This window comes from Channa argus, chromosome 22, assembly GCF_033026475.1.
Source record: "Channa argus isolate prfri chromosome 22, Channa argus male v1.0, whole genome shotgun sequence".
NCBI lineage: Eukaryota > Metazoa > Chordata > Actinopteri > Anabantiformes > Channidae > Channa > Channa argus.
In genome coordinates this window covers 5,090,968-5,115,517 of record NC_090218.1, presented here as the reverse complement: position 1 = coordinate 5,115,517, position 24,550 = coordinate 5,090,968, and the positions used below count along the sequence as shown (strand labels likewise).

Genomic DNA, 24,550 nt, shown 5'->3' with positions numbered 1-24,550 from the left:
AATCTCCTGCAGAACACAAGTCTTTGCAGCCTTCATCACCCTCCACAGCCGCTATAAACAAGGCTCTAGGCCAGGTATATCAGGTGACTTCCCACTCAAACCCTAAAGAGGGATTCAGTCTTACTGGCATGTCTTTATTCAAAAATGATGAAACACAGCTAAGTAGAGCACCATGGTTTTGTCACTGTTGAGTACTCTTGAATGCTTGGCTTACACAGGCTTTGAAATACATCCATACAGGAGGGAGACAGAAGCAGACTGTTAAGACTTGGACTGGAAGATCCATGCGTTTTTCTGGACATATTAGACCACCCGAACTGTGGCCTTTGTTCCATGAAAATACGAAGATGGTTGATAGCTCTTGAAAGCTCTTCTTGAGATCCCTCTTCTGCACAGACACACACACACACACACAAGTACAACGCATTTCATGAAAACTTACCTTGTCCTATATTTCACTAAGTAAAGTCCAATAAAATCACAGTTCTTGTGCAAACCTAAATTTGGCTTAAACAGAGAAATCTGGCCCAACTTTCTCTTATGAAGATTTAATCATGAAGATCAAATCTTTTTCTCAGGCTAGTTGTAAAGGAAATAAGAAACCTAAAGTAGTTCATAACCTACTGTTTGTTAAAAAAGAGAACAAATGATTTATAAAATCCGGGTTTTAATTTCTCAAAGTAAATAAGCTTTACCTGATCCTTCAACTTTTACCCTGTCTTTGAATACTTTCAGGGTTAGGGTGGATTTCCAGAGTCTTAGCCCAGACACTGTGCTTTGGGACGGTATTAGAACCAAGACAGGAAATGATGTGATAAACCAGGAAGCTGCCACTATTGTTAGGACCAAAAACGGAAGTTCTGCTCGGGACGATATGTTCAAGAACTGGACAGAAATCACAGAGGACAAAAAAAACACACATACTTTCACAGACTCTATATCAACATACACTGCTGTGTATTTACTCAAACAAATTCTTCCAATTACTTCAATTTTAGAATTTGCATTTTAATACTGCAAAGTCTGTAGTTTTTTTTTAAAGGTATTTAAATGATAAAGAAATATAAAAACATTGCTTGTGCTTCGAGTTCCCGACCTAAACTAGAATTAAAGCAGAATTAAAGCAGGCCTGTCATTTATGGCTAGAAACCAAAATGAATACATAAATAAATTAAATCTGCTACACAGCTATTAGAAAAGATTTAGGTTTTTTAATGATCTGTGTCATAAACAATAATAAAAATTGTTTGTTGGCCTTGTTGTGTTGGGGATTACTGCAGCTTTACTAATAAGGTATGACACACAACTATGAGATATACAGTACGAGTGCAAACAGACAATTAAATCTTGTTAGTTGTTTGTTGTGAAAAATGCCAAATGCTAACAGGGCGGTTATTCAGGTCTGACTCAGCATTTGCTACAGTTTGCTGCCCCAGATTTCACACCTCTCCACCACAGATTCAATTAAAGCATCACACCAGGAGAAAAGCACACGCCCCTCTGGTCCTCTCATCCCTCTTGTTACACGCATAAAGCGATTGGTGACAGAACAGTTTTTTTCTCTTACATCTAAGTGTCTGTGTAGCACAGCATTGATTTACACATCTAAGCTAAGCATAAAGTCCTCAACATGCACAATTCTCTCACACAGAAAAAGAGACATGTAGAAAATATAACTGGCACACACAGCGTGAAGCATTCAAATGGCTTCAAGCAAGCTGCATTGAGCATGCTCTCTTTGTGCGTCTTTCTCTTTGGCTCTGCTTTGCTACAACAGATCTGCTATTTATATTCACCAAGCAAACCTTATTATGAACAAGGAGAAAAGGGATGCTTGTCAATCAAAACATGATTACATGTGAGTTCTGCATGCTACCCACAGAGACTGACAAACTCTGTGTGTGTGTGTGTGTGAAAATGCATAAATGTCTACATTATACAAGAGCCCCCAACAGTGATAGCTAGACTGTATGAGGTGTCAAGGACTGGGTATGAATACCAGTCTCTACCAGCCATGACCAAAGTTCAGTAAAATAATAAAGGAGAAAAGCTTTGCAGACAGTGACTGCTGAAAAAAGGGCCTTTCATTGGTTCATTATGGGAGACGAGTCACAGGAGAACACATCTGGATTACACATACAGACTTAATCAAACAGCTGGCAGCGAATACAAACGGTTTGAGAAGGAGACTACAAGGTTACCATGTATCACTGCGAGTCTAGGTGTGTGCGTGTGTGTGTGTGTGTATGCGTGTGTGTGTGTGTGTGTATGTGTTTGCATGTGCATCATATGAAAGTAAAATTTTCATACTGCAAAGTGACATACATGTTTAAGTTGTAGTCAAAGTCAGCTTAAGAGATGGTAAAGAGGACCCCCTGATGTGGTCATTTACTTGTTTGTTACTATGGCAACATGTTAATTAAACATCTGTTAGAATCTGACTCGCTCACAAAAGTTGTGTTGAACTGGGTAAGATTCCATCAGCAAATGCTGTATATTTCATTTCCTTTGGATGTTTGCTTTACCCCACATACAGTAGATGTTGCATGAGTTTAAACAATAGTGGGAAATCTGGATGAATGAATAATTTAAGGAAATTTTTCTACAACTGAAAACACAATGATACAATTGTCAGGGACTTGATGTGATAATCAATCAAACATATGTTTGAACATTATAAAGGCTCTATGCAGGGCCTCTTTATAGTGTGCAGATCACTTTTTTCTCCCAGTCAATGCTGCCATTTGGTTTTTTTTTGTTCCCTCTTGGTCTTGTTATCAAAGCAAAATGTAGTTGTAGTAGATAATTTACACCAAAGAGCCAGCCCCAGCATTACAGCTTTCTTTGAACGTGTCATTTGATTTCGGACACTGAAAGAGGCTAAAGACCATGCTTTGTTTCTGTGCCATCAATCTCCTTTAGGGCACAACAGGGATGCTTCACTTTCCTGACAGGAAACAACCTCTTCAAACACCTGAAGTCCACCTCCTTCTGTCAGCTCGGGCAACACACGGAGTCAGAACGAATTGAACAAGATGACTTGTCATCAGAGTTTGAGAGCGGGGTAAATCTTTGAAGCAAGGGCAAGTCCAGGTAATGATTTCCAGAGTGGATGAGTTTAGAGAGATGGGACAGAATCCTGGTACTTGTTAGGTCACAGCTATTCACTGTGATGTATGTGTACTCCAAATAACACAGACAGTCCCTACAACCAGAGGAAACTGAGTATAAACATCCAGGGTCAGTACTTTGATGCCTTACGACTGGTTTTGGGAGGGTGGGCTTCTAAACTGCCCCTTCATACCAGCACACAATCAATAGGCCTGTAAATGTTTTAACAGTGGTGCATAAAATATTGAAGCAACAAACTGAAACGCAACCTCGTGGGATGACTGAAGGATTCTGTGTGTGTGTGTGTGTGTGTGTAGGGGAGCGGGTAACACTAGAGCCAGTCAGCATTATAAACTACTCTATCAGTCACTCTACACCAGTGTTTGTATGGAGACAGGAAAGAAAGATTGTAAATGTCAGACCACAGTTTCCCAACCAGTTTGAACTAATCTTTAAGTTGGCAAATGACTTGTGATAAACAGTATTTCACCAACACTCTGTCATAAACAATCACAGGTTAAGCTGTCTCTCAAACACACACAAACATCTTCAAGGAGATTATGTATAATTTGTTTACATATGAGTAATTACAAGTCAAACCCTGGCTTCCCGTTCAGCATGCTGACATGAGACATTACCTTTTAACCACTCGAGTTCCACCCTCCTGCAGACTTACAAGCACTGCACTCAGCTCACGTTCCACATTATTTACTTGAATGTATATACACGAAATGAAACCAAACCCAAACAGGTCTACTCATACACTTACCACATACACTGCACATCATGCATGCTCTGTATACTTCATGTAGTATGTTTAATACAATGCAACCAATTGTGCGGAAGCAGAGCTGCCCTAGGTTTGCTCTGGGTGTTCAAATGACAGCTGGGCATGAGGGAGTGGAACGTAAGCTGCATGTGAGTCCAGTTTTTTGACAGGAGCAATCTGATAGGCTGTGTTCATGATAAGATAAATTAAGATAATAAAGAGAAATTATTGCAAGGAACAATTTGATTTATTGTACTTTCCGGCTTATTTTCTTAGTATTACGCTTCATTTCAATTTGTTGTGATTTCATTTTACTTAAAAAACTAAATGTTGACATCTGCCAACACTGTGACATTTGCTCCAACAAAATCTGACATGGGAAGCAACAGACCACACCAGAAATGTTATCGCCAATCCCCTAAACTGATTCTGATCAACATAACTGTGTAAATAAGAACCAAGTTTTAGGGGACGTGAGTTAGTGAGAATAGAAGTGAGTATGTACAACTTCTCTCCAAATTCCACATTTGTCATTGTTTTGACAATGACAAATGTTGACCTTGATGCAGCCCTCCGCACCTACGTGACACTGTGATGACGCCCAGTAGAGACATGAGACAACTGTAACAAGCTCTGGTGTAGTTGTGAATGTTTTTACACCTCTGGTAAACTCAGCAGTGCAGCCTGCACTGTGCTGCATGTTCATCTCAGCACCGATGACGGATGAAAACCAACATCTAAAAAGTAGAAATGTCACTGCTGTTAATGCATGACATTGTCGACAAAATGAGTTTACACAAGCATTAAGGCCAGGATCCTACAGTAATCAGCACATAAATTGTCATGTAATATTTCAAACCAAGAAAAAGACCAAACTTTTCCAGTAAATAGCAGCATTGTGTAACTGGAGGTCTGACTCAAGGTTGAAGTTGTCCTTACGTTGTTTTTGCATCTGTGTGAGCACAGTGTGTTAGAAATACAGGGCTGACAGATGGCTTGGGGTCCTAACTCACCACCTTGTGCTGTAGTAGCAGGTCCCAGGCCTGGTCTCTGCCCTGAGACCAGACCTTAATCCAATCAGAAAGATGGATAAAGCAGACACACATATGTGAATATTTACTTGCATCTGTTAAATGTGTTCTTTAGGGGTGAAATGATTCCGAGGATGAGAGACAAAAATAGACGGGCTGATGGAGGAACAAAGGCCAAAGACACTGGGAGAACATTCATTCGTAAGCACTGTCTCGTTCAAATCTCCTCCCCAACCCTAGCCTCTCCTTTCTCTTCTGTGTCCTTGTCCCCTTTCTGTGAGATAGCTGCTGTGAATTCAGCACGGTAATTAGATCAATTCCCTCAAATTTGACTCATTCTGGAGGCAGTCAGCATTAAACTTTATGCCAGATGGAGAATACAGTGTTACAGCACTGAGATCATTGATGATAATTCACTTTTTCCCACCATTCAACACACGAACAGTAACAGAGTGCTGGAACATGTGAGAGCGTGAATGCTTCCAAGTGTGAGTGAAAAGCCAAGGAGTTTTCTCTTTTCAGCAATTATTCATAAATTACTTTTTAAAATTTTTAGTTAAGTAATTTTTTTTTTGTCATTGAAAAATAAAACATCAAATCATAGCCAGTGGGAAATGGTTTTCCTGTGTGGAAATAAATCAGCAAAAAGGTTAAATATCAGTGTTGCAATGCCAGTGCCACTGCAGATATGCAGCATCCTTACAGTAGGGGATATGCAGCCAACATTCAGCCATGCTCCTGTCCAGATCCTTCATAACAGAGAAATGCAGCCATGCTATACATACTGTCAAATTAACCATGACCAAAATGGTCTGTAAGATGGAGGGAAATGGAAAGGCGGGGGTGCTGAGGAAGGGGGTGGTGCCTCATGTTATTTTAGTGGCCGTAATTGATCGGGACACTAGGGTGAAGTTGAGGGGGAGAAGTGGGATACATGAGATCCTGAACCTAACCTCGGGGACCCTGCAGGGTAATTCTACGCAGACCCATGTGTACATATAGTCAGAGGTTTAGTGCATGTATAAACACACCACATACTGTACTGCAAGTGATGGTTTCATATTGGACTCAGGTGTGGCTCAGTGCAATGGTACAATAAGGCAAAGTAAAGGAGAGAAGCAAAAAAGAGGTAAAAGAACAGAACCACATAAATAGATGAAGAGTGTGGACTATTTAAGATCCGTCCACAGTAAATCACAAAAATAGTTATTTTTGAATTTTCCCATAGGAGAGAAGAAGCAGTGGGACGCCACTGGCCAGCTTAATAGTGCAGATTCAATCTTTATAGCTGGACTATAAACGAACGTCTCCCTCTTTTCTATAGGTCGGCTACAGCCTGGATCTCAAATTACCTCTGTCCAGGCTCTGTGGTCTGCTGGCTAACCGAACCTGACTATTCTTCAAGGTGGGGTTGAGCTTAGTGCAGTGGTTACCAAAGCAGTGTCCAGATACCACGAGGGAAGTTTGAGGGACCACGCTGGGATTTTTACACCCAAACGTGTAAAAGCCTAAATAACTTTTGTTGTGTAGACACCTGATGAGCACATGTAAAAAAGCCTAATTTTCATTATAAGTAAATGAATATGTGTAATGTTTTATCACAGTTGTTTAATTAGGTTCCTTTTATCTAGTTTTTGGACTTATGTCAAAGCTGATCATGGTCTGGGTCATATTTATGCATAAATATAGAAAATTCTAAATGCTTCAAACACTTTGAAGCCAGTTTCACCTTTGTATACTTCTGACTACAGTTGCACAGCAAACCTTGTTACAATTCAGAGCTTCTGAACTGAACCTGATCACTTTTAAAAATGTGGGTTGACATTAAACCAGGCAACTCCTACGTGGTAGTCGGGGAAAAATGTTTTGCATATTTGCCATTTCAGATGGCCCTTTTTTCAACATGAATATGAATTTGGGTGGAAGGTGTGGCTAAGCTTCAAGCCTGGAGCTGTCAGCTGTAATTCTTCCACAGGTGATGGGATCTACATGTACCTTTCTCCCACCTTACAAACCCCAGTACATGTGACATGGTCATCCTGTTTTGCCCAGCTGTGCCTGACCCTTAGCTTAGTGTAGACAAACACAAAGAAAACCCACTCCTCCTCTACTGTAGTTTTCCAGAATTGGAAAAAACTGATGGCCAAACCAGGAAAATATGTTTATGCCCCTAATCCAGGTCTCTGATATATGCTCCACCCATAGAGGAATTTCAAGGAGCCTCTCTTGGTCTGGGGACAAACCCAACAGGCGAAGGAGTTTGAGCATTTTTGGTGCCACGGGCAAGTTACTTTATAAGGCTGCTGCCAGCCAAGTGTGTGTTTGCTTTGTGTATATATACACTCTGGCCAAGGTGACCTCTGAATTGAAGCATAATTAAATAAACCCCTATGTATGTGAACCCAGTATATGTGTGTGTTTGTGGGTGTGTGTGAATGTGCCTGTAAAGAGGTCACTAGTGTCAAGGCAAGGGGTGGGGGGTTGCACAGTGAGTGCATACATACAAAAATGAGTGAGTGATTGATTTATTGGGTGTATAATTGCCACGGCTCCTCTGTATCTTGGCCGTAGATCTCTCCTCGATATATGTGTGTGTGCGTGTGTGTTGTGGAGTGGGTAATGTGCAACACAGAAGGATTAATGGAACACTCAACACACTAACTCCATGAAGACCACCAGCATTGTGTTAATGTCTCATGTCAAGATATTGAGATATAAAGACGTTGAGATCATGTGTAAAATCGAATATGAGAGTGTTTGCCAGTCCACCTCCATGCTTGTCAATCTTGTTTTCATCTCTCAGTCTATCTCTTTTTCTCTGTATTAGTAAATTCAGGCTTTTTATCCTTATTACATGCAGACAGTATTTTTTTATTTACATTTTTTTGCCCTTTCGGCTTGTCCTGTGAGTTCAGGGTTGCACAGTTTTTTTTTTTTATTATCTTAAAGTATCTTCTCTGGAGCAGGAAATTATTTTTTTTATCCAGCATCTTCTTTTCACACTTGGCCTGGAGAGGCTCAGGCATTTATCTGTTTCCGTGGTGACTTAGTGCATCTCATTTAGGATTTCAGCCAAATGCTCTCTGGTGTATATCATGCCTCACTGATGTAAGTCGAAATTTTGAGAAGCAATGCTCGCGCATATACACAGGCACACAGACGCCCAGAAAACCGTGCCAGAAGAAGACCTATTCATCAACCCTAACCTTGTGAAAATGTGGACCTGCCTGCAGTCCTCTAAATCATGAAATGGCAAGAGGGAAGAAGCAGCCAAATCACTTTATTACACAGTGCACAGACTGAGTGGTATTGGAGCCATGACTGAAACCAAAAAGAGACTATGTAAAAAAGGGCGGACAGGAAAATAGAAAGCTTTCCTCCAAAATTCGAAGAACCTGTTGCGTTTTTAGGATAAATGTAAACCTAACTGAAGGAGTAGCTCATTAACAAATGACATCTGCCAGATTCTAAGATTTGTCTTATTTTAACTCAAGATTTTCTTAAACTCCCTGCAAAATTGTTCCCATAGAGAAGCTACACCTGCTCCAGAAACACATGATTGGACCTCGAACCAAGGTTCACATCTTGGCTCTTTTAACTCTTAAACCAATAAAGACAGCTCTGAATTCAGAGTCTTTAGGGCCGTGCAGCAGGAGAAATTAATTAAGCTAAATGATCCATTCTCTAGAAAACATCTTGCTGCATTCATCACAGAACAAGCAGGAGAATTGCTCCAGTGTGAACTATAGGTGTGCATTAGATGGCACTTCTAGGTCGCCTGGACATCACTACAGGGTGTACATTCACTTTACTATGAAAGAGAGGCAGGCAGAGGGGGGAATGTGTAAAATGGAGGATGTGTGACTGGACCAAGAACAGGATGTCTGCTGGGCAAATAAATATAAAAGAATAATCACTCACAGGGAAAAAAAGAAAGAAAGCACCCACTCTATTCCATGTTGTAGTTTTCCATTTTGGAAGCATGTCCCTACCTCTCTCCTCCTTCATTTTTCACAGACAGAGCTGGGATGGATAGGGCTTTCTAGTAGCACTCAGGGATTAGAAACACACACATAAACACACACGCGGACAGACATACACATGCTTGCCCTAACATCTATATGCTCGTAAATACTACACATGTTAATCTTTGTGCAGTTTCGAGGACTGACATAATGCATCCCTTAGCCACTTAGTATGATCTTAATTATCACAATACATTCCTACCCCCAATGCTAACCTAAACTTAACTCTCTCTTTTACCCCAAAAACTGAATCTTAACCTCATACAGCGCACAGAACTTAAATTTGCAACTTTAGGACAGCACACACACACACACACACAAGAAGTGATTGTTACCAGATGAGGAGGGGTCATCCATCCAGGCTCACTTTCTGACAGACAAAAGATTGCACCGACTTTTCCTCCTCCTCTCCCATGTGAGTGTGTGTGTGTCTGTGTGCCTGCACACAGCAACTATATGTGTGAGAGATATTTTACCAGCATGTTCAAGTTGGTATTTTGGGGGGGCGGGCTTGTGCCTTTAATGAATAGATTTCTGCACTGCGTGAGCTGGCAGCTGGCGTATGTGTGTCCCATTCAAACGGTGACATGTTTAACTTGACAATTAAGGAAACAAAGAACTCCATTTGGAGCCACAGTCGGAGGCTGTGTATATTGTGTTTGTAAGTGTGTGTGCTTGTCAAGATTCTCTACTCTAAGACGAATTGAAAAACACAAAAGGGGAAGTGTTGTGGATGCAGAAGCCTAGAACCTGAATCATCAGTTTAGATATGGAAAAAAAGAAACCGTGCATAAACACAGAACAAACTTATATGTGAATTTACTTTTCTGCTAATTTAAACCACTAGGCCAAACCTACTGAAGTGCCAGTCAATCTGGCTCATGCATAGAGAATTTACACTTGTAGAAAGCACGGTAAGGATTACCTCAGCTTAGCTCAAAGCAGCGACAGACCACAGGGATTTAAAGGTGATACAAATAAAACCCACACATGTTTCTTTTCAGCTGGCTGAGGATCGTTAACCTCACATTAAGTCACACTTTAGGTGCAAGCTGAGTGCTTAAACACTCAAATACAAATGATCTGTTCTGCAAATGTGCAGAAAATTATAAGCATACTAGACAAACAAATCGCACACACATGCATAAGAAACATAGCATGTTTTCTATAGGAAGACATTTTTGCAGCATTAAGGACTGCTTCCTAGGTTTTTTGGCCTAGAGATTGAACTTTTGTCTCCCACTTTAAGGGGAACTAGGGATCTAATAAAAAATGTTTTTCAATTCCTCAAACAACTGTGTTTAATTAGATGTGCAGTCTTATTAAATGTTGCAATTTGTAGGGTGTGAAGAACAGCAAACTAATCTGGAGTCACTAACTTTATCTGTATGTGTTACATATGAAGCACCAGCATCAACTGAAACTGTATAGATCACTGTTTTCATTTTTTGCAAAATATAGTAAATTTTCAAATTTTATCATATGTTTAATGTCAGTCTAAATGAAGTCTCGTTCAAGTTTTGTTCCCTTTAAAATGCACTTTGATATGCCACATGGCCAGAAAACCAAGCTGCTTGCCACTTTGGCTCAGTGAGGCCCCAATTTCCATCATCGCTTATCGTAAGATACAGACGCCAACCTCACTCCCTGTAATTCTCTCTGTCTCGCCCTCCCCCCGTCTCTGCCTTCCCTGTGGTCCTGAGAGTCCCGTTACCATGGTTACCACTGAACGATGGCTGCAACCCTCTAGAAAACCGTCACACTTCCCCCCACCACACACGTAAGCACATACACGCATGCACATGGTATCTATATGAAGTAATGGCGGTCATCCTTCACATGGCTGAGTGTTCATATGAAGGCTGTCTGCCGGCTCCTCTCTGTGCCCAGTTCCAATAACATGACCCCATTCTCCCCTTGACAGCCATGAAAAATACCTTAGGATGGAAGATTCTTCATTTACACACAAACACACTCTGCACATGCTTGATTGTTTTGGATATTGTGGAACAATTGCAGCCATTATCACCTTATCAAGAATCTTTGTAGTCCAGCCCTGAGGCATTTTGTAAAACCATTCTCTGTCTGCACGTTGTAGAAGATAATGTCTTGTAAACAACCGGGGGAAATGACAAGCCACTTAAAGGCAAAAAAGACAAAAGAAATGTTTGCCCTCTTTTACACTCTCTCCTGCTGGAAAATGCTGTGCTTGACAAACTATACACCTGGTCTGCCCACTAGTCTGCTCCTTATCCAAGTCTCCACTGCACTGCTCTACTTTTTATAAATATTTGTGTGTGTGTGTGTCTGTGTGTGTGTGTGTAACCATGGTCTGTAAGAGAGAAATAGCCTTTTTCAAGGGCATTCAACAACAGACATGAAGTCATGCTCAGCAACACACACACCTACACACATTACAAGAGTAAGCGTTGATGAATTGGCTCGGCCCCACCTTCCCTGTCCTTCTACGCCTCTTGTTGTCATGGTAACCATCAGCACCTCTGCTGCATCTTGCATTCAGGCTTTCACACCATATGCAGCCACCCTTTTCATCACTCCCTCTTCATCAATCCTTTGTATTCAGGTTCCAGAGCCTTTCATTTGCTTACTGTGAATCATCTTCATCGTGAAATATTGAAGTGTTCGTGCAAAAGTATTTCATTCTTTGTACATTTTTTACCATTTATTTGATTTCTAACTTACAAATCAGTGCAGAGGGTAAAAGAAAGAGTCATAAGAAGAACAGGAAAAACTGAAGTTTGCATTTTTCCTATAATTGCAATATGTATAGCAAAATACTTTTTTCCAATCAAATAACTTTGGTCATACAAAATATAGGTTTAGCATTCACTTAGCTTAATATAGTTTAGTTTTGCAATTTTTACAACAAATGGTTCCAGTCTTCATTTGATCAGTTAAAATCAGACTCTTGCAGTCCATTACTGTCTTTCCATGCTTCATTACAAAATACAGGCTTTATTATAAACATTATTCAGTGTGAGCAGCATCATCTGTTTCACACTTCCAATTAACTCAGTTTCTCCATCTGCATGATTTGAAAAAGAACCATTCTTTAGATAAAAACAAAGGATTGAGAGGAGAAAATACCCTTCAATAGATTCACATTAGCCCATGTATCGGGTAATTAAGCACCAGTTTTCACCTGAATTCCCAAATTTGTGCAACTAAGCAGCTCGTCTTAAAATTGCCCCCTGGAGCGGGACACAAAATGGTCTCAACAGGCCGACAGTGGTGTGGGTGGTTACCAGTGTGCATGTGTCTGTGTTGTTGTGGGAGGGCATGATTGAATGCTTATGGATACAGTATGTGTCTGTGTGTGTGTGTGTGTGTGTGTTGGAATATACATCATTTGACACTTAACAGTGTCAGAAAGCACTTCACAGCTTTCTAAATTGATATTCCCCTACAGAGAGTAGGACGATAGCCAAAATAACAGTTTCTGGTTAGACAGAAGAAGAAGAATTGCCAACAGAACAGGGCCCTTCACAAGACTCGTGAAGCCTTTAAAGTAATAGTTTATCCAGTCATTAGCAACTATAGACAACACTGTGTCTTCCATACATTATACACAAGATATACTACCTTTCTCAAAATTCAAAAGTGAAATGTATTCATTACATAATTTCTATATATCTATATAGCCCACTGTTTACAGTTAGTTATATAAATGTTTTCTTTTTGATTAGTTTTATACATCAGTAATATATACCTTTAACCTGTGGATACCCATGAACTAGTATATAGATGTGGTTTAATAGATGTCGAGGGGAATACGTTTGTAAAACACTTCCGACTACTTGCCCCTCTTTTATGGTTTGGAATTAAAATGCATTCATCTGAGAAGATGAATAAGTAGAATATCACATCTTTTCATCTTCCAACAAACCATCTGTTCCTGTTTGCCACAGCAGCCCCGCTCTGCTGAGCCATGATGTGAAAACATTAAGCTCTGGTGAGTGACAGCAGCTAGGACACCAGATGCTGACATTTAACGATGGTGGGTGCAACTCCCTGCTTCTTTTCCTGTTGTCAGACCCTTGAAACCCTTTGGGAGCAACAGAGCAGTATCTTCAAGAAACATAAGCTTGAAGACTGTTTGCTAAGAGAAATCTGTTGTTGTGTTTACAATGCAACGATCAACTTTTCAGCATTTTTCTCACATCTATGCACTTTGGTTTGAGAACATTATCTAGTAGCATTTTTACTACTAAATTCTGCCAGATGGACATGTTATTTCAATACATTTATTTCAAGTAGTATGAAGAACGTCCTAAACTGCACACTGCACACCAGGGTGTGTTAGGCTGCAGTAAATCTACTCCAAAACCTTAGAACTGAATTTGGGCCGCATGCATTCTCCTAAACTGACATTACATTTGACACATCTTTACTCTAAAAGTTAAATCACTTACAACAGCAAGACAGGACACAGGCCAAATCTGGCGATTTATCTCACCTCAGCCAACACCTGTCGACCAGGCCAAATGTCTGTAAATGCACTTAGTGTGAGGTTAAAACAACACGCAGTGGCTACTGTTTCATGTCACATAGATTCATCTTGGAGTCTTTAAACAACTCCAACACAAACACCTTATGCATGATCCGACTGCAAGGCATACTCTTACAAATAATTAAAAAAAATGTTTGGGCCCTTACAAGGGCTTTATCCAAACAGCAAAGTAGAAATATTGAAAGTCAGTGACAGGAGAAATAAAGAACCCCTTCTCCTTAAGAGGGCATTACTGTACGTTTGGTCTGAAAATGGCGGACCACCCTGAAGCATCGGAAAGGGACTGGAAGCAATATTCAGAATGACCAGAGTATCAGACTTGCATGACTTGTCAGGAACCCTGAAATTTAAGAGCTTCATAAAATAATCAAAGCCATTACTCATTACGGCAGACCATATTGATACCTACAGTACATTTTAAGTGCTAATGTTGGTGGAGCTCTGCAGATATTGCAGCTACAATAATGTTCTTTCAAAACGATGGCTTTTAGGGCTAAAATTGCGGGTCCCTATAGCATATAGAATATTGCTTCTAGAAAAGTTGAAACGATAGATAATAGTGGTAGCTCAAAGACACTGCCTTCAGTGAAAACACAGTGAGTTGGTTGTCATTTTAAAAGGAAAAAAAATAATGTGAGGTTTATTCTTCATCTCAAGGCTACTTATTAAATTAATATCCCGCTTGCCCTGGGTTCACTGGGTCCACAAATCTACAGTACCGCAGAACCTCCACGAGTGTGTTTGAAGATGAAACTGCTTCTGCTGAGGGAAAAAGACTTTTGTGATGGAAAATAAAGTTAATAATCAAGCTTAAGAAAAAAAAAGACTTGTGTTCTATTGGTTTTTCATTCCAACCGTTCTATTGCGTCTCTAATCACCTACTAGTTCGTTGTCATCACTCTCCCCTTCTTTCCCTTCCCGTGGCCCTCATGGTTCAAGATTTGTTCAGTTCATCGAAACAAATTACAGCAGTTGCCCATGCAAACAGTACAGTTATTTCCACCCCTGTAATCCTTCCAAGCCTGTCCAACAGACCACAGCCGGCAAACCACAAACACACATGCACATGGACGTGCACGGAGGCCCACAGTGGAAATAAGTCTGACTTTCCTTCTGTGGTCTATCAGCCCTGAAGTCCATTTAACTGTGTTTAAATGTGTGCTTCTCTTCTTCTCTGTGCATCCATTTATTTCAGGTCAAACATCTACTGCAAATGTATTATCATCTAACAAATGGTCCTCACACATTACCATGTATGACACCAGGCAACCAAAAATCAAAAGGGGAAAAAAGAGCAGAAGTGTAGGGTAATGTGGGCAGGTGGGAAGTAGTAAAAGATTCCACTATAGGGGAGTGGAAACCTCCTTTCACTCATTCTAATGTTTCTCTAAGCTTTAATAGACATCTCACGGTGGGAGCCATCCTTATAAAATCTGAAGTCCAAAGAAAAGACAATATGAAGAGCATGCATGACAGAAATCCATCTGGGAGATGTAAAGAAAATGAGAGATGTGATTTGGACCATATTGAATATAAAAATGCTCTTTGTTGGTCACTGCCATTTATGTGATCTCATGTGGACCAGGCAAGATCAGCAGTATTGTCCAATTTTTTTACTTTTGGCGCCTTGCAACACTAGATCTGGACTACGTGTGTTTCTCTCTCTGCTTCTCTTAGTTTCTCTCCACGTTTGAGTTCCTGAGGTGAGAAGGAAAAAGAAAAGGAGGACACGTGAGCTGATTAAATGAATGATTCAATTGAGAAAACAAATATCTGTAGCTGCACTGTCTTTGACCCCTGAAATGAAAATAAATAGTATAGAGAGAACTGGGACACAGCCACAACACCAGAAGAGCAGTCTGCCAGATAACAGGATCAAAGCTGCCACTACAACCCTCACACACACACACGCACGCACGCACACACACACACACACACACACACACACACACACACACACACACACACAAAGAGATGACAACGTGAACATGCTCTAGACTAGTTTACAACAACAAAAATTAATTAAACAACCCATTCCTATCTTTTAAGCAAACTACAAACTTGGCCCTCAGAGAGGATTATCTTGGTCACACCCAGCTGGGAATCTAACATGGAGCTCCCTGCAAAGTCTAAATGACTGAATCTGATACACTGGGAAGCAAGCTCTTGTACCACCCCCGACCTCTAACTTATTGACCACCTGCTGTCCCAAACTGCAGATCTCCTCCCAATGCAAATACAATCTAAAGAAACATAGGAAGCATACTAATTTGCACCAACTTAACTCAGTTTGTCATGAAATTAGATTAGTGTGACCTAATGAACTGTGAAGAACCTCAGGATCACCTGCTGCTCGCGTTTGGTGTGTATGTGCACTTTTTATGCCCATGTAGGAATGGGAAGGAAGAAAAACCTGAGACAATGACGAAATGCGGGCCACGACAGAGATAGAGAGGATGCCTGTATGGAAAGGAGACACAATGCAAGAGTGGCACAGGAGCACTGGAATAGAGAGATAGTCAACACAAAGAGTGTGTTTATGTGTGTGTTTATTTCAGTGCTTGAAGCTGTTTGATATCAGTGTGTTCCACAAGTTGAACGCGTCCACTTTGTTGGCCTCAAACTGTGTTTAGAAAACCTTCCCATTAAGCTTGTCATTTCACTTTTAGAATCCATGCTTTATCCATTACGAGTAGGTCTAATGAAATCAGACGAAACTTAAATTCATCAAGCAAAAATGTCAGAAAAACAGTCACTGGTTTCAGGTTTGATACTTTAGTTTGTTTTTACTGGAATTGCCTTTTGTCTACCCACTTCAGACCTTATAAACAAGGCCTGTTTCCCATTTATTGGCATGTTATTGGTAAACGATTGTTCAATATTGGAAAAAACTGTTAAGATAAACTTTTTAGTATTCCCATAGGCATAAATGGATTAAGACAATATAAACATTTTTAGTCCATAATGCCAGGGTTAAATTAAGGCCACATTTTATGTTGTAAATTGTACTATTTCTGTGGATATTTAGTCTCGCAAGTCGATCCAAAAGTGACAGAGAAAAAAATGCATGTTTTAGTGCTTAGAAGTGAGCAACAACAATAAGCAGCGCAGTACAAAGAAAAAAAAAAAACAATGTCCAAGCATTTCACTAAGACCCGTGAAACAGCCATAAGGCAAAATGCATGAGATAAAAACTTTAGGAAAAAAAAAAAAGAGACGTGAGATACTCGATAGCAGATGACATAAAAAAATGAAATAGAAGCCAGTCATAGTAGAGAGACACACTATGAAAGAGAGTGAGAGAAGAAAACCCTCTCTGCCATATGGTACGGAGTATTGGGCTTAATGAGGCGTGAGGCCATCCTCTCCACAGAGGCATCGGCCAGTCAGATCACACATGAATGAACACTCTGATAGGTTTAAAACACAACATATGCCAGCAGCTAGTGATATGGAAGCAAACTCCTGCTTCTCCAGGAAAAAGACAAAGTGTAACAGCCACAAAAGAGCTGGAAAACACTATTGCAAGAAGAAATGTTTCATAACATTTGAGCAGAAATTAGATACTGTCAGCAGATAAAAAATGTTTTCTAATAATTAAAAAAAATGTTAATAATATGGATCCACAAATTTGACTCCAGTTGACAATTGAGGCAGTGAACACAACATGAGGTACTTTAAGAGACAAAGAGAAACTGTCTGCTTGCAGCACAGGCAGGAAAAAAAGGCTCCACTCTAAAGAAAGACTACATAAAACTACATAATGAGATCGCGTTAACGTTAAAGTGGTGTAAAGAATATGATTATCACCATCTCAGTTTACGCTGTTTGGATATTAACAAGGGCTAATTACAGCTAAACACAAGGCACAGCTGAGGCCAAGGGGTGTCATTAGTTTTGCTGGTATTTGTCTTGAACAAATGAAAACTCTTACCTAGAGTAATTATGCAAAATAGCAATGGGATAATTATGAATCACACTTTAAGGGACACAAACTTGTGGCTTCACATTTCAGGGCAATTCATTCAAGAATAACAAGGACTTTTAACTCAAGAGAAATGTCAACTTTGTGGTGGCAATAAGAGAAAAGTCAGATGATTTCCAGTGACAGCAGGATTGATCTCCTGGGGAAAAATGCAAAAACCATCTACTGTTGTTGTTAAAATATTTTACATATTCTAGACTGACAGACATAAGAAACCAATGATGCTATTTGTCCATGCTATTTGACTATTTTCTGTCCTTTTTGGCTTATCCTGTGAGTTCAGGGTCACCACAGCCAATTATTTGTCCACATGTTGATTTGGCACAGCTTTTACGCCGGATGCCCTTCCTGATTCAACCCTCCCCAATTTCTACCAGGCTTGGGACTAGCACTGCGCGGTTGGGGATGGGCTGCTGGGGGTTCAGCGTCTTGACAAGGGACACTTTGACATGTGGTCTGGAAGAGCAGGGAGTGAACCTCTGACCCTATAGTCAGTAGGCTGCCAATCTCACCAACTGAGCCACTACCGCACAAGAAAAACAGTGTTCATATCATATCTAAAATATCTTTTAAACGATTTAATGATTAAGACTTTTAGCTATTTTGAGAACATTATTACACTCATGTTAACAAATAAATCGCACCTCATTATGGGGAAAGTTGAGCTTGAGCTTAAAACCAAGATGAATTTCACTCATGGCATCTGAGCCTCCAGTGGCAAACAGGTGATGAATTCACAGTGAGTGCTGATGGATGTTATGAGAATAGTTTGCATAGCAGACACACCATCTTAATCCCTCGTCACATACATCCTGTCAACATCGTTGGCAGCTGAGAGATATGTGATTTGCCGAGAGAGAGAGGGATGGAGACAGAGATGGTAAAACAGAACGCGAGAGAAGGTACGGGGGCCAGCTGTTACCAGCATGAAATGAGTCACCTAATATTCTATCGTGCTGCTGTCAGTTTGTGTGTGACCCCAACCATTTGTCATCGCTGATCAGCTGTTAGAAGCAACTGAGCCATGTGGTGACAGGGATCGCGCCAACCTGTAGTCCCTCTTCACTCAGCTATTGATCCTAGCAAACTAAACACCATGACAGATTAATTAAAACACACAAGGCAAAGTTTCAACAGAGTGCTGCCGTATTAAAGCACAGCTGCCACTGTACGAGAACAAGCAGGAGGAAAGACATCAAGCGGACAATAAATTAAATCTTCCCTTGACATTTTCAAGCTTAATAAAAACTTGAGCGTGTGTTGTGGGTCTGGGCTGGAGGAAAGTGTGCATGCTCCAAGTGGAAGCCGTGGTTTGGGCTGGCTCTGGTTTCCTCGGGGGTTGGATTTAGCGCAACACCGGCAGGATGCTGCTCTGGTGTTACAGGAAGTTTGAGCTGAACACCTTCCTGCTTTTGGTGTGTTACCATATGTCTGTGTCTCTATTGGTTTACCAAATGTGATTAGTGTCAGTGTGCACGTGTGTGTGTGTTTGCTTTAAATATGATTAGTCTTTTCTCATAGAGTGATATATACTTTAGCCATGGGTTCCCTGACTGATTGCTCTGACAGACAGGCATGCTTTGTTTATCTAAGCGAACTTGATGGGAAGTTCAGGAGAATTAATTCCACCTGTCAAAAGAAGGGTCTCCTTGTTTTGGCTCTATTTCAGTCACCTTCACACCACACTCATTTGTGTGTGTGTGTTATTATGGACTTTTTTGACTATCAGCAAGGCCTGCTCACTAAGTGAACCTGTCTGTCTATTCATGTGTCTGTTCATAGATCATGGTCAAGAGCAATTTATCACCACATTACACTTGTGAGACAAGACTTAGAATCAACGGCTGTTTGGCGAATGACAAAGTACAGTCAAAAAAGTAAACCTGAACTTTTGATGAGACCCCAGCTCTATTTTAATAAACTATTAAAACATTTATGCAGAAAGTGACGACTTGTGTCAGGTGAGAATGTGAAATTTATTTACAAGCTATATGATAAAATGTGGAACATTGATGTGAGTGTAAAGGCTGACTGCAGCTTGCACAGGCCTTGCACTTGATGCCCAGTACTTGCAAGGCTTATCAGTATGTTTATTTTGTCTCCTAGTGGCTTCAAGGTTTTACTTATATTTTAATTTATTTACCTCTATTATTTATTTATGATTTTCTATATTATCTATTTTTTAGGTACCTATCAAACTATTGCAGTACTGTACAAATGTACTGCAATCCCATAGAGCCACGTTCCATTTTTTTGTGCATCTCCCAGCTGAGCACATCTGTGTGTCTGTCGAGATGATTGAGTGTGCTTTAACAGGCTTGACCAGGATCCCACATGCATCACAGGGGAAATGCATCACCTGCTGAAAGTGGATTTTTGCCTTCAACAGTGAACACAAGTACACATACACAGATGTATGACACACAGGCATGCACATGTGCACACATACACGTATGCAAACTTCCGCTGTCCTATTCTCAACTATCTTAACTGTTTAACTTCCTCTTTTGTGAGGGTGTGTTGAAATTAAATATTTTTCTGTAATCTCTGATACGTGATCCTTATAGCTCATAGCTCATCTGTTGAGATCTGTTAATACTGCCATGTCACAGTAGCTTCCCAGCAGCTAGGTCATTCTGCCACTGGGCATGTCATTGGGTGTAACATAACCTTTGGAAGGCATAGCCCCACAAGCAGGAGAAAAATTTTCTGATTCATTTGCATTGCAGCCCTTAATGCTCTGATTTTGTTTCATCAGATTTGAGCTTTTAAAGTTCTGTCCGTCGGTTTGTGACTGACGTGTGATCACATTGAGGTCCCACCCCGCCATGCATGACCAACTGTAACTTAAACTTGACTCATGTGCTTAGAATAACAACGGAGTTTATGTGAAAGTCAAATCACACAATTACATTTGCACTGTTCAACTCTGGAGGATCAGTACTGCTTCAGATGGGCAGCATGTCAATCCCATTTCAGTGACCTGTTCAGGCCAATAAAAGTTATAGCAAATGCAATGCTGCAATCCAAATATGCATTTAACCACCAGCTACAATCCACACGGTTCTCATGACCTCCACCTTTTCAGATTATGAACCTGAATGAGATGAATGTGCACACACACAGAGGCACCATGACCTCTCCTGCGTGGGAAATACTCTAAGGAAACGGAGGAAGAGGAAGGCAGGGAAACCAAGAAATAAATAACTCCTTTGTGTTGCGGCTCCATAAACAGTGCAGCACATTATAGATGACTATACTGTAGTCGCTAAACCGATAAGAAGCTTCCGACAAACTGTAGCTTGATATATGTGTATGTGGAGTGAAGAGTGAAAGAAACCAAAAGAAAGATGAGGAGAAAGACAAAGAGACTAAACAAATAACGAAGAGTAGGCAAAGTATGAGTGTGAAAGAGAAGAGAGAGGCAGGAAGAGAGAGAGAAACACTGGAATGTAGGTAAGGCTGAGTTTGGCCGAAATGGAAAAATAACTATCGGCTTACCTTATCTGCATATATATTTCATTTCTTCATACACTCCTTCTGATAACACATTTACTTGTTTAGATATTAAACATTTGCTGATTTTTTCCCATTTTTAAACAGGTTCCAAAATCCCAGTCACCCAGCCAGGCAGTATAATAATTCCAAAACCAAATAGTGATTGCTATCTTTTGTAAATATTGGTACAATTCTGAGAACACTCTGCCTTTGTCTCGACTCTGACTTTGACCAAATCACATAACCATACTGTCGGTGCCAAATAACATCACACAAAAATGTAAGTTGGGCCTACTGGACCAGCTGACCCAATTCTTCACTTTGTCACCATCTTGACAGAATAAAATACCAAATGCTCCACATCTTGACAGTTGGTTGGCAGGGAAAAGGAGAAAATACAGAGCAAATCTGGAACGACATCCATTAGGCTATGATGTCAGAACTCACATCGGGTGTGTATGTGTGTTCTTTCCGAGTGGCCACATGTTCCATTGCCCCCCCCTTAAAAAAAAAGTTTACTCCAACTACCATTATCCTGCAAATCACAGGCCCTGTGGAGAGGCTGTTGCCTGAAGAATCTTGGCTAGATCCAAGCGAGCCTTGATGAACGTGCCGGAATGAGGAAATCAAACCTTATTCACTCTCTCTGGCATACGGGAAAACCACCTCAGATCTCTGGCATGGGATTATGCCTACACACGGTGCCAGAATACCTACCAGCTAGGATTAGAACAAAAATGATTACAAACAGCTGATTACAACTGTTCTAACAACTAGAACTGAGTTCCAGGGGGGTCATTAAGCTCATTGAGGAATATACTAATTCAACAGAGCAGCAGTTGGGAAGAAATTACTGGGTTCAATAATTTAGCAACAGACAGACTATAGCTTAGATTGTAAATCATGTTAAGGCTTGAGTCGATACTTTTGCAGCTCAGTCCACCTCACTTTCTCCTTGTTCTTCCATTTGTATCTCATATCGCTCCTCTTCATTCGCCTGTCTTCTATAACCAGCTCTTTATCTACTCAATAGACAATGTCTTGCAAACACATGTTAAATGTGAGAGTATGGTTCCAAAGCCTTTTATTAGCAACACTGGCCTTTTCAGTTTAGGCAGCAAGTTTTCTTAAAATTGCTGAGGAACAGAAATGTTTTTTTTTTTTCTTGTTCTCATTCAACATGCAGCACAGAGGTAAAACCATCCTGTAAAAACAGCTGGTCTAAATGGTGCATGATGCCAAGTTCAGACCTTGCTGGAAGACAAACAGCCAGTCATGCTCATTTCTCAGGAGAGGTTCTCCTTGTATGTAGGTAAGAGCTGCTGGAATCGAGATAAAAGGAAGACTGTCAAGCTGCCGAGCGATACAGGGGAGTCACCCTATGCTGCTGGCTGGGTTACTGTGGCAACCATATGAGGTGAGAGAGAGGACACACCAGCACAAAGTAAATCTCCTCAAAGTAGCTTCAGGAATGCAGGTGAAGTCTCACTCCCTGCATCTCTATCCCCTTTTTGTTTTTTGCTTCTCAGTTGTTATCCCATAGTTTCTGAATCACAGCATTTCAATGCATCCAAGTGCACCGTCACTTTTTCAAATAGGACGTTATGACTGGTTTTCACTCCAGACATGACTTTTATTTCCAGAATCATGTTGATGCATGAATCAGGTTTTTGTCAAGTTAGTAATTCGAGAGGGTTTGAGAGGAGGGTCTGGATGGAAAGACTAAAGAACAAAGAGATGAGAGAATGAGGGAGACAGTAAATACTTGATTTTGGCTGCTTAAGTAGGACAATAGTTTTTTGGCCAGCACACATTACGATTGATCACCATGACAATTAGGAAGAGCAGTTCCTTTGTACAAAATAGAGATGAGTAGAGTGGAGAAATAAGACAAAAGAAAAAGAAAGGAAAGAGAGTTGAACAACTTTAGCGCTCTGGGTTTCTCTTACCTCTAAGAAGCAGGTCCCAGCTGGGGTGTTCTCCTTAATGGAGGCGTTGAAGAAGTTGCTGGAGAACACAGGCGTGTTGTCGTTAACATCCTGCAGCACAATGTCCACCTTCGCTGTGGATGACAGTGGTGGGCGGCCGCTGTCTGTCGCAAGGACGGTCACGCTAGGCGCTGGCTCTGATTCAAAATCCAGAGAAGCAGCAGTGGTGATGATCCCTGTGACTGGGTCAATGGAAAACCAATCAGAGTGAGAGTTTTTGCCTTTGAGGAGTCTGTACCGGACATCCCCATTGGGGCCCTGGTCTTTGTCCCTGGCAGTAACCTGGAGAACAAACGATCCAGGATACACAACCTCGGGAATAGTTTGTCTGTAGACCTGCTGGTCAAACAGCGGAGGATTGTCATTAATATCGGTCACCTGTATGGTAAAAGACGACTCCGCCCTGAGGGGAGGCGTGCCGGAGTCTGTGGCCATAACCCTGAGGTCATATGAATCCCGCTCCTCTCTATCCAAGACCTGATCTACATATATTAGGTAAATGATGCTGTCCTTGGTTGTCAGAGCAAATTTCCCATCACCACCCTCAAGGGACACATTCACGTTGGCGTACTCTCCGTAGTCTGGATCGGTGACAGATATCCGAGCTACATACTGGCCTGGTTGTGCTCCCTCTGAGATTCTTGGAGAGCCGTCCTCACTGAGGAAAATGATGGTCATGGTGGGCTGGTTGTCATTGTAGTCTCGCACATGGATGGTAACAAATGCATTGGTCACCTGGAGAAAGGTCATGGTGCAAGATTCATGTTACTTACTTAGATTATAAAAGAAGTATGGTTAACTATGGTTCTTATCTATTTAAGTGATAAAATTGATTAAATAATTGATAATACAGGCATCAAAGTTCAAGTAAAACAAAGAATTTTTTTTTATCGACATAAAAATTAGTGCACCTGAGCTAATAAGAATGTTCCTTCATCACAAATTAATTTCTAATTTGAAATTTATACAAGTTCAATGTGCATTTTTATTATATTAGGTTTAAGGTTAGGATTTTAGAATTTAAATTTAACCCTAAACCTGTCATGATAACAATGCACATACAACTCGTAGAAATTACTTTTGATCACCATAAGTAGGGAAATAGTAAAGAAAAGTGCAAAATTTGCATTCTCCTTGATAAAATAATTAAAAATTAACTTACATTTCTAATGAAGGAACATTTGTAATATGTGCATTACACCCAACTTTTACACCCAAATGTGATAAATCCTGTAAAGTAACTTTGTATCTTTCTGTTAAGATCAATGAGAACCTAAGGGATACATACTTTACGTTTGATCGTTTTTAATGAGCTGTAATGTAAAGCCATAATGCAATTACCTCAGGGTGGCTGGCATTATCCCTGGCCTGGACCACAAGTTCATGGACCCTCTTTAGCTCATAGTCCAAGGGTCGATTGAGAGTGATGACCCCTGATTTCATATCGATCACAAAGTAGCGTTCCGGGTCACTCTGACGCCTGTTGATTTCATAAAGCACCAGACCATTATCGCCCTCATCTTCATCTGTTGCAAACACCTACAAAGACAAAAAAGCCACTGAAGTTAAAATTACCAGTAAAACTGGATTGAAGAGTGCAAGAAATACAGAA

At 40.6% G+C, this 24,550-nt stretch overlaps 1 protein-coding gene across 1 annotated transcript in view; it reads right to left on the bottom strand.

The window, feature by feature from the left end:
* The window catches only part of LOC137107860 (protocadherin-16-like), a 75,730-nt gene that overhangs the window by 37,744 nt on the left and 13,436 nt on the right, over nucleotides 1-24,550 (bottom strand). Inside the window, exons 3-4 of the mRNA XM_067491948.1 lie at nucleotides 24,280-24,477; nucleotides 22,900-23,673 (exon numbers count right to left, since the gene is read on the bottom strand). Of these exons, the coding sequence (XP_067348049.1) occupies nucleotides 22,900-23,673; nucleotides 24,280-24,477 (972 nt within the window). The remainder of the gene's footprint in view (nucleotides 1-22,899; nucleotides 23,674-24,279; nucleotides 24,478-24,550) is intronic.